The 16,530-nt window shown below is 55.1% G+C and overlaps 1 protein-coding gene across 3 annotated transcripts in view; it reads right to left on the bottom strand.

The window, feature by feature from the left end:
* Positions 1–16,530, bottom strand: part of MGAT5B (alpha-1,6-mannosylglycoprotein 6-beta-N-acetylglucosaminyltransferase B) — a 68,626-nt gene that overhangs the window by 33,086 nt on the left and 19,010 nt on the right. For 2 of the 3 annotated variants that reach the window (XM_054846692.1, XM_054846693.1), the window contains exon 3: positions 9,910–10,054. The exons of the other annotated variant lie outside the window; for it this stretch is intronic. In XM_054846692.1, coding sequence (XP_054702667.1) covers positions 9,910–10,054 — 145 coding nt within the window. The remainder of the gene's footprint in view (positions 1–9,909; positions 10,055–16,530) is intronic. 3 annotated transcript variants of the gene reach the window in all.

The raw sequence follows: 16,530 nt of genomic DNA, 5'->3' as shown, positions 1-16,530 counted from the left end.
CTCTGTCCTCAAGGCTAAAAAAATCCCAGTTTTATGAACCGATACTGCTTCGGTTGTTGATTTAAAGTCCATTCGCTAGCAGCAAGCAGCCCACGTTTTTCCTTCTGGCATGGTTTATGACCATCGACATTCAGGCTGCATACCTCCACAGGGAGCCACATATCTTAGGCTTTTAAGAAATAATAATTAAATGCAGAGGACACCATTGCCCCCAAGTAACTTTCAACCTTTGCAGAGAATAAACCCCAGGTATCCTGCCAGCTACTGCAACCGCTGCAGCAGGGAGGTTGCTCCACCTGGTAAAAACGGGCACAAAAATGACCTGTGATAAGCTCTGCTTGTCAGCACGGCTCTGAGGAGATAAACCACTCCTGGTCTGAGGGCTGCACAGCTCAGCCAGCCCTAAAAGCTTGCAGCCCCCCCATCTCTGCAACCCTTTTTCCACCGGCAAGCAGGCTCAGACCAGGCGGGTGACGCGCAGGCGCTCAGTGAGCGGGGAACAGCTGGACGGGCAGTTTGGGAGCAAACGTCGCAAGGACGCAGTGAATTTAGAGCCAGCGAACCCAATCTCCTGCTCCAACAACAGGAGAGGGACGCTGGCTCGGTGGAGATGCTCCTCAGGTTTCTCCATCACTCGTGGCAAGGAGAGAGGATGAGCACCGGCCTGGCAGCCCTGCTCCCATGCTTCTGAGCACCAAGATTAGCCCACGGTCCAACTTCTGCCTCCTCCCAGAAGCTATCCCAATTCTCACTTGGGTTCGATCCCACTCGCAAACATCCAAGTAATAAGGTAAATCTCAAAAGTCAACAGCAACCTCGGTCCCCATCTCCTCTCTGATGACCTCCAGACCTCAGCTCAGCCAGCAATGAGCGCTGGGCACCCACAAACACGTTCAAACAAAAATCGGGATCGTTATCCTAAATAAAAGGCTTTCCTCCAGGCTCAGCCTCCCAGCCAGCCTAAGTCCTGCCGGAGCTCCGGCCACGGCGGCGGTTTCCTCCGGGTGATGGATCTGGCCCGGCGTCCGTCCTAGCTCGCCCAGCTCTCGTAAGCTCCAGCCGCTCCCCAAACACAGTGATTACAAATCGGCGCCCTTTGATGTAAAACGTTTGTCTGATCACCACGCTCCGACAGCACTTCCAGGTCTCACAAACAAGACGGGCAAGTCGCACGCGCTCCGCGAGGCTTTCCCCAAAACGCAGAGGGTTATTGCAAAGCGACACAAAAAATGTCCGCCGTGGTTCTTGGCACATATTAAGAAATTGGAAAACCTGCAGAAAACGTCCCTCCAAAATAAGGAACCAGGCTCAAATCTCCCACCGCTTGCGCGCTCATCCCTTGCTTGTCAAACTAGTTTTCTCCAAACCCCCAGGACTTCAAGCGAGGGACGCCACGCTCGGGGTGAAGAGTCGTGCTCCCACGCCAGGAGCACCGATGGGCCTCGGTATTCGCACTTACCCGGGCAGCACTGCCGCAGCCGCCTCGGTGTTTTTATCTGCTGGGCAACAAGGCTATCACTTGAGCAGCAAATTTCATTTAACATATTAAAGAGACGACAAGAAGGTTAAGCGTAAGTTACATCACCTGTCATTACAGTGATTTGTCACCTGGGTAGAGGACAAGAAAATAAGATATTTAAAGCAAAACCTCAAACGCAAAAAGGTTTTCTGTAGCTCGTCAGAATTTGATGCTTTATTCTTAGTAACTGGAGGCACCGGGAAGGACAAGGTAAGTGGCTTATTCTGCTCAGTGACATCCCACCGCGCGTCTCCGTCCGAGCCGGGATGCCAGCGCAGCCCCTGCCAGCCCAGCGGAAAGGAGAACTCGGTTCCAGCACTACCGCTGCACGGGGAGCAGCGACGGGTTTTTTTTTTTTTTTCCCTTGTTGCTTTTTAAATTTTTCTATAGTGACAATATAAATGCCACCAAAATGCGCTGGGGCTGTGCCAGCTATTGAAACTATAGTAAATTACTATGGGTTTTCTAGAACAAATTTTTCCCTGGGACCTTAAAACCGTTTACTACAGCAAATACAGTACTTTTACTTCTAACCATCAATATTGATTTCATCTTTATTATTTTCAGATTTATATTTCCCCATGTTGATTAAGATTCAGATCACACCATGCCTTATAACGCACTGTATACAGTATTCATCTTGTTTCAAAAACTGCTATTAAGATGTATCTTTCCCCACTGGCAGATCATTTGCCATATAATATAGCCGGAGGTTGAGTGTTCCTTTACTTTTTTATGCATTAATTTGGTTCCCTTCACTTTGTCTCTTGTCCCCAACCCTGCAGCAGCAGCTCAGATTCAGCCTGTTTATCCCTTTACAAGGCACTGTATTTTTATTGCCTTTTATAAAAGTGGCATTATGAAAAGATGAATCTCTTTCTATTTGTGTGTTGTCTTCATAATACAAGCCCTAAACATATTTGCTTGCTCATCCGATATTTCTTGTTATTAACTGGTGAAAGCAGTGACTTTGGGAAGCCCGATACAGATGGAGAAAAGCAGATGTTTTGAAGGTAATACATCAACAAATGCAACATTTGCACAGAGCAGTTTACCAAAGGATCTCAACTTGTTCATTACAATGTCTGCGCTGCCATTTGCCTCTTTAAAGATCTATTTCCCCCCGCCCCAAAGACCCAAGCAGAGCAGGGAAGGGTGCCCAGGGCTGGTGCTGGGCTCTCGCTGCTTCCCCACTCCGGGGACACAAATCACCCCCGACGTCCTGTCCCGTGCAGCCTCGCTCCCCAGGGCAGGGAGCTGAAATCCCAGAGGCGGCACTGATGGATAACCTTTCCCGGCCAGGGGAAAAGCACCTTCCCGTCACCCTGGCTGCAGAATTCGAGGTGCTGCCCACTCAAATAGCTGGAGAAACAAACGCCTAGGGCATCTCCAGCAGGTCACCCCATGGGCTCAGGCTCCTCTCTCCATCCATCCATCCATCCATCCATCCATCCATCCATCCGTGCGCCCATCCACCCACCCACGCTGGTGGGACGAGCTCAGCGTCACCCAACAGCAGGCGGGAGACAAGCCAAGGAAAGCCGAGGGGTCCCCAGGGACCTCATCCAATGCTGGATAACTAAAAAAGGTGATTTAAATCTCCAAGAAGATGGAACAATTAAGACCTTTGCTCCTCTGGCGTAAGAGAATCCAAGTAAACCTCATCGACGCTGGAGGCACAACTCTTTTTTGGGGATCCATGCCCTCGTGCGCATCCCTGCGTCCTTTCTGAGGTGGCTTGCACCCAAAAGGCCGGGAGCCAGGGCTGCCCACGGGGGAGAGCGCAAGGACAGGACCACGGACACAAGGGGGTTACCGGGTGGCTGATGCTCTCCCTAAAATTTGGGTCACGTCTCCCTGACAGCGATGCTCCCAATGGGGGGTGTAGCGGGAGAGGCAGCGGTGGCCGGGTGGGTGCCCCGCTCATGAGGCTCAGCTGCATGTTTTGTGTTGATTTAACTTGTAATCCTGGTTTTAATCCTCATAACTCCAGTGCTGGAGCTATTGCCCTAAGCTTGGATAAACAACCTCGGCTTGGACTGAGCTGGTGGTCCATGCGGGGGGGGGGGGGGCAGCACGCCGTGACGGGGAGCGCGGGGAGGGTCCCGTGCCCTGCTCCGCTCGGGAAAAGCTCAGACCCCCAGGGAGCAGAGCAAAAGCCCGAAGCCCTGGCTGCTATCAGCTTGGCAGAAATTTGGAGTAACACTGGGGAGAAAAAAAGCGCTGGTGAAACGCAGGGGCTGAGGCACGGGACCCGCTGCTTTGCTACCCCCAGTGCGGGCTCCGCTGGGTCGTTCAGCTGCCCAGTGCCTCTCCTGCCATCAAACAAGGACAGGGATGCTGCACCCGCCTTGGCAACCTCCTTGAGAACCGCGTATAAGAAGGCCCATACAACTGAGAAGTGGGTTTATTGCTTCACGGGCAGCTCCAGCCAGTCAACTGGATAAAAAATTTAAAAATAAATAAAAATATTTTAAAAATCTGACGACAGCGTATGCTTCCAATACAATTTCTGGTATCTCTGTACACTGAAATCTTTTCCATGACACCTCAGGGCTGAGGCAAACAGCTCGACCTCCTCTCCATGAACACCTGAATAAAGACCTGAGTTCACTCTGGCCATGTCTGCGCTCATTGGGAATTGATATCCCAGAGGATGTGTTTCGGGAGGGGAACGTTCCTTGGAAACTCATCCCAAGCAAATACCGGATGATGCACAGGCAGAGCCCTGCCTGAACTCCTCCAAGTTACGTAATAAATCACGTTAACAAATACCGGAGCATTTAACTCACCAAAGTACTGCCATTTATTTTAATTGCAGTTTACTGTGAGTGACATTTCTCACACCAATGCATTTAGAGGACCAGACCCTGAGCTAACCCAAACCCCGTGGCCGCACACCCCAGGGGAGGATTCTGCCATTTTAACGAGCTGGCAATAAATTTCATGAAAAAAAAAAGATGAAAACCAACTTTCCAATCAAAGCCAGCATCTCTCCAAGACAGGGAGAACTTGCCAGCAAAGTATAACCGAGACTGCTAATTAAAATATTTTATGAATGCTATAAAGTGCTCTGAGCAGAACACGAAGCCAAAGCCCCAAGCCCAAACCTTCACTTTCCCTGACCCCGGAGCAGCACCGAGCCGAGCCGTACGCCCAGGCAGCAGCGGGTTTTCTTTACGTGAACGCCAAGGGTGACGGACAGGAGGGTTACGGGATCATACATCACTTGATGTATGGTAATCTTCTCTTGATTGGGGCACAAAGTGTTCCAGGCCAGGCTGGATGGGGCTTTGGGCAAGCGGAGGGTGTCCCTGCCCACGGCAGGGGGTGGGACTGGGTGGGCTGTGAGGCCCCTGCCCACCCAAACCAGTCTACGATAAATCGGACACATCTGCCTACATGCCTGAGCAGCCCGCTGCAGAAACCGCCTTCGGTGAGCCACAGAGACGTCGCCAGCCTCAGAAGTCTCAACTAAGAGGGACCGACCCAACAGTCAGACCAAAACTACCCGGTTCTGACCGTGAGCCCCAGGGCAGGGGACTCCCTGGACGAGATGCTCTCCAGAGCCCGTGCTTTCCTACAGCCCTCGGCCTCGCGTTTCCTTTGCCAGCCGGGTGTTTCACGGGCACGCTCCGCTTCACTTGGGAAGGGTTATCCTGGCAGTCTGTGTTTCCACCATCAGCACCCACAGCCTCCCCAGACGCCCCCTCCCTCACACCCGTCCCTCCGGAGGGGGCTGCTCGATCCCCGCTGCTCCGAAATCAGGGACATCTGATGGAGGGTTAACGGGATCCTCGCAGGGTAAATCAGACACACAGCCTGGGAAAGGCAGGCTGCTGCCACGCTCCTCCCCATCCTGCAGCACCGTCAGCAGCCCCCCGAAGCCCTGGGCTCCACTGCCCTGGGGGACAGGGTGCCGAGACCTTTCCCTGCACAAACCGCCCGAGACAACACGAACAACCCCGGCACAGAAACGCTAGCAACAGCACTTTGCCTCCTCGTGTTAATGCATCGAGAAGCCTCATTTGCAAAGCCCAGCGATAAAGCAGCCCTCGGCGTATCAATGCTTTGGGGTGGAGAGGCACGAAATAAACACAAAGTAAAGCCTATCGCAGAATTCGGTTCAGCAAATTGAGCCGGAGGTGCTGGGGGAGGTACAAGCCTGGGAGCAGGAGGGGAGGGTGTGAGTGACCTGGGCACACACGGGCACCTGCCCCCCCGCGGCGTGGGCGATGCCCATCACCCTCTGGCTGCAGGTCTCTCCAACGAGCCCAAAGCCCCTCGGGGCACATGGATGGATCCTGCTCCCCTCTCCACTCTGCCTTAGAGGGAAAAGCAATTCCTCTCAGCTGCCAGGCATGAATTTCCCCATACATCTCCTCCCCTGACCCTGATGGGGACCCCAGAAGCCAGGGGTCCTCAGCGACCCCTTTGCTGTGCCCGTCCCCTCTAATCTAATGCCGAAAGCACCCAGGACCGGGCTGGAGACGTGCTCAGGAGCTGGCAAGAAACAATGCACTGCCTCTGCTGGGATGAAACAGCTTGCAGGACCCACGAGGAAGGAGAGCAGCGGGGAGGAAGGCTCCTGCAGCACTGGATGCTGGGCTCCCCTGCCAGCCGTTCGCCTCCCAGTCCCACTCCCAGTCCCACCCACGGTAGCATCAAAGAGATGATGCTGTTCCCGCGGCCGAGCTCTGCTCGGCAAAAGTACAACCCAGCAAAGCTGGGCTGGATCGCAGGACAGGTCTTACCTTCCCCACGGGCTGCTCCGGGGCTCTGCCCGCTCTGGACAGCACCAGCCTCACCTCGCAGATGCCCTCGCTGAGCTGAGGACATGGGGAGAGGAGGCATGGAGGGCTACCAGACCGCTCCGGGCTCACCTGGATAGCAGGGGACCGCAGCATCTGGCAGCGATTTCTCTAAAGCCAGCTTATCAACGGCGACAATTCAGGAATTAATAGAGCCAGGCTGGCAGGATGCAGGAACATCACCCATTTAGTGTCATATTGTGAGACTTTTAATTACTGGGGGAATACAGAGTCATGTAACGATTACAAGAACAAATACTTAAAGTGTGTAGAAATTAACTGAGCCTTGGTAGTAATTAAGCTTGAAGATTAATCAGTCGTTAGCAAATAACACCCTTTGCAGGCTAACCGCTGCGTGTGGGAGAGCGATGACCAGGGCTGCCGGCGCTGCAGACCCCAGCCTTCCCCACGGGCACGGGGCAGGTCAGGGGCAGCCTGGCCCCCAGAGAAGGGTTTCTCCGAGCTCCAACGCTGTCGGGTTACGGTGCCGGCCCCCTCCCTCCCTCCCAAGCACTTTCCAGCGAGAGACCAACACTTCCACTGCAAACTAATATTTCCCTTGCCCAGTAAACAGCTCTCCAGGAGGCTCTGTAAGTACTTCTAATTTCCTTCCCCTCTGATGATTTACGATGGTTGCCTTCAATTAACAGCGGTATTGATTTTTCTGCAGCTGACTGGCAGGCTGCTCGCCCGCGTTAGGGAACCCATCGCTTACCTGCCCAGCACAGGCAGGGTGCAGGCAGGGAGGAGCCCGGGGAGGGCTGGAGAAGGGACCCAGCAATGCCCGGCGACACGGCAGGCTGGGTCACGGGTGCAGCTTCTGTCCCCTTACCCCAGTGTGAAACCCCACAAAACCCCCGGGCAACTCTTCGAAGGAGGACGTTGGACATTTGGGTGTTCCAAGAGTTTTATCTAAAGCATTGCAAGAGGCTGGCGGGCTACACAGAGAGGCACCCGTAGAGTATTCGATCAGACAGCACCTATGGAGCGAGAAAGATCTTGGAGTAACTTTCAGCCACGTAAAGCTGCCTGCCCTGGCAGCTGGGAGGCTTTCCAAGGCAGGTCATTAGTGACACTCTGTTTATTTAAATTCCCTTTGCACTTTCCAAGGGGAAAAACCACCCCTGACCTCCACCGGAGCGGCGTTGAGGGGAAGCAGCGCTCACGGGCTATTCCATAAAGCCCACCGAAGCTTTCACCTCTTCCTTTGGGCTTGGCAAACCCAAGCCCTCCCGATTTTATCGGAGATCCAGTGTTAAGCGGGAGAGTGCTTTGCAAAAACAGGAATTAATCCACTTTTGCGCAGGTGGAATTGCAAAGCCTGCACTCGTGGCTTTGCTGAGCAGGGAAGGAGTCCAAGGCGGCCGCCATGCTAAACCAGAGATGCTTTAAAGAATAAAATCCCTTTGAAATTAGCACCCTCTAATTGTATTATCTCTCACTGACAGCTTCAAGTCGGTCACTGGTGATCAAAGACACAGAAAAAGGGAGGGGAAGTGGATACAAGCTTGGTGGAGTCCCAGCATCCTAATAACGAAGAGCACGAGGGCGTCTGCATGGCCACGGGGCTGATCTGGGTTCGGGAGACACCGCTCAGCCCCGGTGAGGTTGGTGGCGGCCGTTCCCCCTCGGCACACGGGGTCTGTGGGGGCTGCAGCTGGTTACCCCCGAGGGACGGGGACCCCAGCACACCTCTCCCCAGCTCCGGGGGGTCTCAGCCCAGGTTTTGCACCAGCTGCTATTCGGTTCCCCCCGGGATGCTCCAGGCAGCTCTGGAGAGCATCCATCGGAGCAGCGGGGTCAGCCCAGAGCCAGGCTCTGCGCGGAGCAGGGCGGCAGATGGGGTGGAACGGCTCTGAACGCTGCCAGCTGCCTCGTGCACCCCACGAAGGAGGGCAGGGACCGGGACAAGCCAAGACAAGGCACTACAGACAAGGGAGCACGCGTGGCAGCAGGGACGGAGCCACTCAAACCCGCTGAGACCCAGCACAGCTGGGACACTTCCAACACGCCACCTCTGACCACTGACCTCGGCCAAATCCGGGGGCTGCAGGGAAGGAGGGGAGCTCTCAGGGAACACTTCGCAAGCGTTTGCAAATGCTACCAGTGCTTCGTTACAGACCATCACAGCAAAAATCCACCCACAACCCCCCTCCACGGTGGTTGCTTCATCTGGAGATGCTCTGCTCCACGACCAAAACCCGATCTTCAGAGGCTAGGTGAGAACAAGGAGACGACGCAGATCAGTTTTGATGCAGCATCAAGTGAAGGGACTTGAATGCACTTAAGGGTAATTTATAAGGAGCAAAAGGTGATAAACTAGCTGTCCCTGATTTTCTATCCCTGAAAATTAAGACATGTGGAATCTCAACCGCTCCAGCCCACCTCAGCACATACACAAAACTCAGGGCTGTTTCCATGTGCTGGTCCATCAGCTCCCACCCTCTCTGGTCTCTCCAAGCGATGGCCCCGGCGTCCCCAGCCAGACAGCAGATCTGAAACACGGGATCCCCATCCGCAGCGACTGCTGCCAGTTCGCATAAACGCTTTTAAGTTTATCTCTGGGCTGCTGGCGTACAGAAAGTACGATCACCTGAAATTACCGGTTCTTTTAACACAAGATTCACCAAGAAAATCATCAAATGTGAGCGAGCGCCTTCCGGTTGCCGGCTGTATTAGCCCTGTCCGTTGCTCCCTGGGATTACTGTTGTCCTCCTTGTACGCTTGGGTACCAGCCAGCCTCGTAACAACAACATCCCCAGCACCTGCCACTACCAAGGTAAATTATATTTTTCAGTAGTTGAAATTATGTTACTTAAAAGGCAAGACCATGCACTCCAAGGCTGCCTGTGCAGCTTTAATTCATGTGTGCAGGCAGTACAGCACAGCGCAGCCTTTAATTACAGGCTCACTTACTCTATTTTCCATTATAGGCGCAAAAGAGACTCATAGGGAAAGCGAGGGAGAGAAGTGGAAATGATGATGGAAACGGGGAGGCACGGGAACCCCCGACAGCTGCCGAGCGCGGCCACGGCAGGAGGCAGAGGTGGGAATGCTGGGCGGGAGCCATCGGGATGCACCGCAGCTCCCGCACCGGCTCCGGCAGCACGGCACAAGGCAGAGGAGATCGTTGCATGTCACGTCCCTGCCACCCACCGCTCACGTGTCACCCGTGACTCCGTCTGAGCAAAATCTATGCTGGTATTTTTTTTTGGCATTGCAAAGTTTGGCCCCCAAGTACTGCTCCAGCCATCGCCGAGTCCCACCTCCAGCTCCACCGCAGCACGGCGGCGAAGAGACACCCTCCCACGCTGCAACACTAGCAGCTGTGACACGTGCTACGGGAAACCCCCCAGAACACAGTAATTTCAGAAATCTCAAAAGAGTTCCAGAAATGGCAGACAATAAGCTTGCAAAAGATCTGCCCGAGCCCCATGCCCTGCTGGGCTCCACCATCCCCACGCAGCGGCTCAGCCCGACACCGCAGAGCACATCGGGGGTTTTTTCGCTCCTGCAAACCCCCCCGAGCTCGGCACCGCTCCACGGGGTCTGCACGGGGCATCGGCGCGGCCGACTGACCTGTCCAGAGGGAATCGCGCTTCGTCCCCTTTGTGGAAGTCAGTGCTATTCTCCAGCCTGGCCAGGATGTCCATCCTCTTCATCAGCATCTCCAGCATGTCGCTCATTCGCCGCAGCACCCCTCGGGACTCCAGCGCGCCCATCACTGCAGGCACACAAAGAGCAAGCGAGACACGGTCACGGGCTGGGCACCGCCGTGTCGGACCGAGAAAATCCCCCTCCCCAAAGCTTCAACCCCGAAACTGCCCGCGGTCCTGCGCTCGCCAGCCCCGCTGCTGGGCTCGGTGGTTTATGGCCCGTCTCGGTGCCCTGCTGCCCCCGACATCCCCTCCCTGGCTTTGCCCGCAGCCCCACAGCCCCGCCGTCCTGCCCGAGCACGCGTTAAGCCCTGCCTGTGCCCAAATCCAGCCGGGCTGCTGCAGCTCCGGATACCAGCGGTTATACCAGCCCCGGACCCAGCCTCCTCTCCGGGCATAAACTCCTGACTTGTCTCCCCCGATCCAGCCTGTCCTGAGCGCTTACGGGAAACCAACTTTATTCTCAAACGCTAACCAAACAGCCGTTCATTTCGCACTTCTGTTTTTCACCCTCCAAGACCCACCTAGCCCAGCATCCCGCCTTCGGCTGCAGCCTGCAGGGGACGCGTAAGGAAAAGCACGGGAAACGGAGCAAATATGCAGTCCTCCCCCAATGCATCCTCCCAGCAGCACCGGATTTTCCTGTCGCAGAGAAAAATTTCTTTTCTACCCAAATCTGCTAAAGGGTGAGCGTTCCAGCGCTGGAAATAGCTCCGTCTCAAGCGCTGCATCTCAATAAACCCCCCACCAGCAGGGAAGGCCCCCGATTCCCAGCCCCGTTTAACGCTCTGCTTCCTACGGGTTTGCACAGCACCGACCCGCCGCTGTGTTGAAAGCGCCGGGGGATACACGAGCTCCTGGCTCCCAGTTTGATCCGCAGTCTAGTGACAGGCAGCCCCGAGCCCGAAGCCAGGGAACAGAAAATAAAGCTCCTGTTTCATCTCAGCGCAGCTCATTTCACGTTAGTAATAACTTAATCAGTGCATAATCCCCTGAACTTCTCCCGTTTAGCTTATCTCCGCCGTTCCACTCACGTGCTTTTCAAGAGGCAGCACATATTTAATTTAGGGAGCAGCAGGAGCCAGGCGGGCAGCGCCGGGAAGGCGAGCGGCTGCCGGACACCCCGGGTGGCTATCGGGGACTTACGGACATCTCACGCATCCCCAAACAGACACAAACCCGGGTCTTGCAAAGCCACAGGGTGGCTGTGCTGGTGCGTCCCCTGGGTCCCCCACCCCGGCACAGCACCCTGCACCCGGCTCAGCCCCGGCGGCAGGATGGAGCGGGGCATCCCAACGGCATCGGGTGCCAGGGACGGCCGTGGCACGGGCTTGTCCTCGCTGCAGGAGCTGACTCAGGGCGCCGCGCACGTCAAGCAGCGCAGAGGCTGGCCCGAACCGGGGGCTAGCGGGCTTTGGTATTCAGATGAGCGCGGTGCGTACGGCTGCGGTGGGAACCAGCTCACCGTGACGGCTCCCGCTGCTGCAGAGGCGCAGCCCCGGCTCCCTTCCCACCCCCCCAGTAAATCACCCCCGAACTCCAGCTCCAGACGCTGCAGGACTGGAGCCACAGCTGCTGGGGCTCCGTTCTCGGGCTGGGAGGAGGGCTGTATCGGCACCGCAGCTGCACCAGGGGCTTCAGCGCTCGCACGTCCCCCTGCCAGGCACCACGGAAGCATCACATCGCTGCAGCACCACATCGCTGCGGCCGTCTGTCGCTGTCGGACGCGCGGCACATGAAGACAGGGTTATAAGCCAACCCTTAACCCCTGCGAGAAGCTGACACCAGGCCAGCCAGACCTCGCCAAGGGCTGTCTTCCACGCTTGGCTGAGGTTATCAGCAACACATTATTCTTCCTGACGCTATCTAACAAAATGGAAGAAAAATTGAGAGCAAAAGCAATTCCTCAAAAAAAAAAAAAAAAAAAAAGAATTCACGGAGATTGAAACCAGGCTCTTCCCCAAACGCTCCCTGCATTCCCATGGCAAGAAGTCAGCGACTTCTGCTTGAATCTGTGGGTGCCCGAGGTCCTGTGCAGCCCCAGATCTCCCAGGATGGGTCTGGGAAGGCAGGAGCCACCTTTGCCCATCCCACCAGGAAGGTCTCCCAATCCCCTGGGCGGGACACAAGTCACAGCCTGTCTTGTTAAAGAGCAGAAGTGCTAATGAACTCGCAATTAAAAGACACCGGGGGGGGAAAAAAGTGGAAACTTGGACCCCGGAGCTCAGTTTGTAGAGGGGCCTCCCCAAACACAGCTGGGCAAACCGGGCAAAGACACGGCCAAGGAAAACAGAAAAGCTCTGAGATAGGCTTAAGTCAGAAAATCCACATCAGTGATTTCCCCACAGGCTTTCACTCCCGGGACTGAGCCCACTCCAGTGACATCCCCACTGCGGCTGGGCTGTGCCCATGGCTCGCAGCCCCTGGCACCCTCCATCCGCCTGCCCCCTGAACGGCGATTTCTGCTCAAGATTTGCTCCTGCTCCGACATCCCAGCGCTGCCAGCAGGTCAGAGCTTAGACCTTGAACTCAGTTTTTGAGGGAGATGGAGACTGCACATCCTTCTTGCGTGCTCCTGTGCTGGCTGGGGAGTCTGGAGGCCAGGAAAAGGACCCGATATAACCGCTACAGCTGGCCAGAAGGACTTAAACCATAATCACGTTTCCATGGATGGAGTGGTCCCCCTGGCCCAAGGATTTGGATCTCATCTTGTTTTGGGGGAGGGGGGTGGGGTCAGGTCATGCTGGTTCACCGGGAAGATGCAAGGATCGTGTCTGGGAAGGCAATGGAGATGATCGAGAGCCGCTGCTGCCTTTGCCACTCAGGGCTGGGCTGTCACCCCCATTTGTAGCCAGGCTGCATTTGTTTAATTATGAAGGCCTGTTTAGTGGTGCAGCTCATTTGAAATGTAAATAGCTTCTCGCAAAGCCCGGGCAGAGAAACAGCTCTGGCCCCTGATTAAAACCCAGATGCACGTACAGAGCTCGTCCCCGCAGAGGAGACCTGGGGAAAGCCCTTTCCGAGGGGCTTCGGATGGGTCCCAGGAGCCTCTCCAGCCCCACTGAAGATGTCTCATCCTGCCCTGGGAAGGGGGACAAGGGAAACTGAGGCACGGAGCTACACAGGGCTCACGTTTCCAGTAGGCAGCAGCGAGCTGATGTCCGTGCCGGGCACCCAGGGGTGCTCAGGTCTGTGTCCCCATCACCCGGGCAAAGCTCCCCAGGGATCACCCCGTGCTCAAGCAGGAGCAGGAGATGGAGATTTCCTCCTGCTTGGGCTACGTCCACACCCCAGGCAATCCAGCCGAGGACGCCTGCTCCGAGTCCTCACCACAGAAGCACACCCCACAAGACAGCTCTGCTCCCAAATCGCTAAGGAGGGACAAGGATATTCCCACTGGGGAATGAAACCCTTTCCCCCAGGATCCCGGAGAAGCCGCCAGCGAGCGGAGCCACGAGCCCCGGCCCCGCAGCCGAGCCCTCAGCGCCAGCCCGGTTCCCTCCAGCTCTCCCGCGGCTTTGCCGAGATTTCCCCTCGTGTCACTGCCACCATCCAATTTCCCATATGGTTTCGAGCGATTCCAGGATGCTGCTCAGCAGCAAAGCTCTGAGCTCTGCTGTCAACAGCGAGCGGAGATATTCCTTCTCTAATAAAGAAATAAAAAACCCACCCCAAATCCTGAATAAAAATAGTAATAAAAAGAAAAACAAAAAATCTCAGCCTTCACTGGGTTATCTTTTCGGGCACCCTGCCAGAAAACAGGGGCACATCTCCCCCCAGCCCTCCCCTGGCTCTAGGAGATGAAGTCAAAGCCCTTCCTCATCAACACCTCTCTTTTTCTGTTCCTGGTTTTGTTGTTGTTGTTGTTGTTGTTCCAGAAGCTTAAGGAGGATAACAAGAACGGTCTGACATTTTTGGCAATGATTATTACATCTCTTGGAAAGTGTGTCTCATTAAAACCAAAAGGAAGGAGGAAAAGTGCTGAAGCGACTCTTTTAAAAATGCAAGAGCCAGGATTAATTTGTTAACGTGAAGCGGAGACCCAGACACCCGCCGAACGGCTGCTCGGCTGCCTGACAGCGCGCGCCAGCAATGGGCGGTCGGAGGATGGAGGTGAGCCAGGCCGGCACCCCCAGCGACTCCCCCTAAGCCAGCGATGAAGGTCCTCAGGAGGCTCACGAACAGCCCTCAGGCAGACAGGATAAACCCAAATCGGACTCGAGAGCATAAAAACCCAGTAAAATAGTCCTGCAAACCACTTTTTTTTTAAAGAAAAGTAAGCGAGCTGCTAATTACAAAGGAGAAATATTCTAATTACCCTTGATAATCAGCAATGATGGGAAAGAAAACACAAGTAAAACTGCTCAACAGATTAATTGGAGTTTGGTAAAGTATGACAGGTTTTTGACAGTTTTCCTGAGTGGCAGCCACTCTTTAAAGGCAATCACTGAACCTGACAGAGGTTTTCATAGCAGCACTAGGAAATAATGATTGCAATCAATCATATCTTACTGGATTTCATGAGACATGCTGGTAAACACAGCAGAGGGAGGAGAATTATTTATGGTGCTTCAGAAGAGCATACAGCTAAGTAATTGGATGAAATCAGGGAAAAAAAAGAAAGCATCCCCTAAGGGCGATGTCTAGTGGAAGAAGAAATAGTTTCTCCGTGAAACCAGTGGAATAGTCAACAGCCGATACGCTCAAATTTGGATGGGTCGAAACCCTGGGGAATTCACTAATGACACACTTGTCTTTAAAATACCTTCCTGGAGCAACCACATCCCTGGGCAGGCGTCCCACCCCCTGCCTTTACCTGCCACCGAAAACTCCAGGAACGGGAGCCAGGACGGACGCGCGGGCGAGTTTTGCTGCGTGTGCAGACTGCCCTGGACGCGAGGGTGAAGTTCAATGCCAGCTGCCTCAGGGCGACCGCGCAGGAGCGGAGAGCGGCTGAGAGAGCAGCGTTTCGCAGAGCATCTCCAGCACTGCCATGGCGCGGGGAACTCCCTGCCGGGCAGCCCGGCATGGGGCTGGGACCAGTGGAGACGATGCGGAGTGGCGCTGGCAAAGCCCAGGCTGTTCCACGGGGGAAGGAGCAGATGGGAAGGAGTTTCTTTGCTCAGACGTCACGTTTTGGGATCCTGAGCATCCTCCCCACACCGACCCATCATTGCTCATGCTGGGAGCTATCTCTACCCAGCACTTCACAAGCACGAAGGGAACGTGCGGGATGTCACCCCGTCCCGTGGGTTTGCGTGTGGCTTTGGGATGGAGGTTTTCAAAAGGAGCTGAAACCCTTTGGGAGAAAAAATTGCGTTTTGGGGGCATGTTCCCTTTAGCTGCTTGGACCGATTCCAAGCTCCTTGCCCTGCGTAGCTGCTGGACCCAGACCACAGCTCCCTGTCCTTGGGACTCATCCTGCTCGGGGGCTCTCACACTGCTTAATGCCGAGGAGATGGGGAAAGAGAAACACGTTGGGGCAATGGGGTTTGAGCTGCACACCAGCACTCAGCCCAACACACCCCTTGTGTTTTCCTCCGAGTGGGTGCAGGACCCCGGTGCCAGCCCATGGGTGCAGAGGTGGCATCCCACCTTGGTTGCTTACAGGGAGCTTTTCCACCCAAAAACCAGTCCAGTTTGAACGGGAGCAAAAGCCTCCCTAACCCGGCAGCCACAAGAGCCCACCTCCTGGCGGGGGGGAGACCGAGGCACAGCCTCGACCCACATGGGTTTGAACGGCGCTGAAACACCCCCCTGACATTTAAAACGCAATTTCACAATATATCTCCGCTGTTCATACTATGGCTGATTTGTTGTTGATATTTTTCCCCCCTTCTCAGACATAAGTCATATCCCTGCCTGGCTGTCTCGCAACAGCTGAACGCTCCGGTACGAGAAGGGAATTTGCTCAGAGATGGTAAGATATTACTTATGTCCATTGAAAATACCAGCTGAATTAATTTCAGTCTAAAGCATCACTTGCTTTGCTTTTTTCCTTTAAAGGACAACTCCAGGCAACTTAAACCCCTCAAAAGGACAATGTATTCTTGAAGGATTTCTTGGAGAAGAAACTGGAGGATCCCCACCGCGGTGCAGCTGGACCCAGACCTCACTGCCCGGCTCTCTGGGTACCTGGTACCCAGGGCTGTCCTGGGAACCCCATCCTCCCGGGAGGGCACCCACCCCAGCACCTCCCCTGTTCCTGGGGAACAAAGCACCAGCCCTTCGCTCCTCTCCTCCTCCCACCCTCTTCTATTTACTTTCGCTATTGATTTTGATTCAAGCAGATTAAAAAACCAAAAAGCCAACTAGCCACGGGCTCCAGCTAACCCTGACACATAATCCATCGCACTCAGAGCCCAGAGCCCCAGCACTAACTGGCAACGAGAAAGCCCAGGGCCAGGCTCAGGCTGGCCACCTCCCGTCCCCATCCCTTCGGCACCCACCCTGGGGGGAAGCTGCCCCAGGGATGGATGAGGTCCCTTAGGGTGGCTGCACCCCTCAAGGGCACCCGCTCGCCAGCATGGGTGCCCAGACAGTT

The sequence above is a fragment of the Grus americana genome, chromosome 18 (assembly GCF_028858705.1).
Source record: "Grus americana isolate bGruAme1 chromosome 18, bGruAme1.mat, whole genome shotgun sequence".
Taxonomy (NCBI): domain Eukaryota; kingdom Metazoa; phylum Chordata; class Aves; order Gruiformes; family Gruidae; genus Grus; species Grus americana.
Note: the sequence above shows the minus strand (reverse complement) of the source record. Positions and strands in the feature narration are given on the sequence as shown.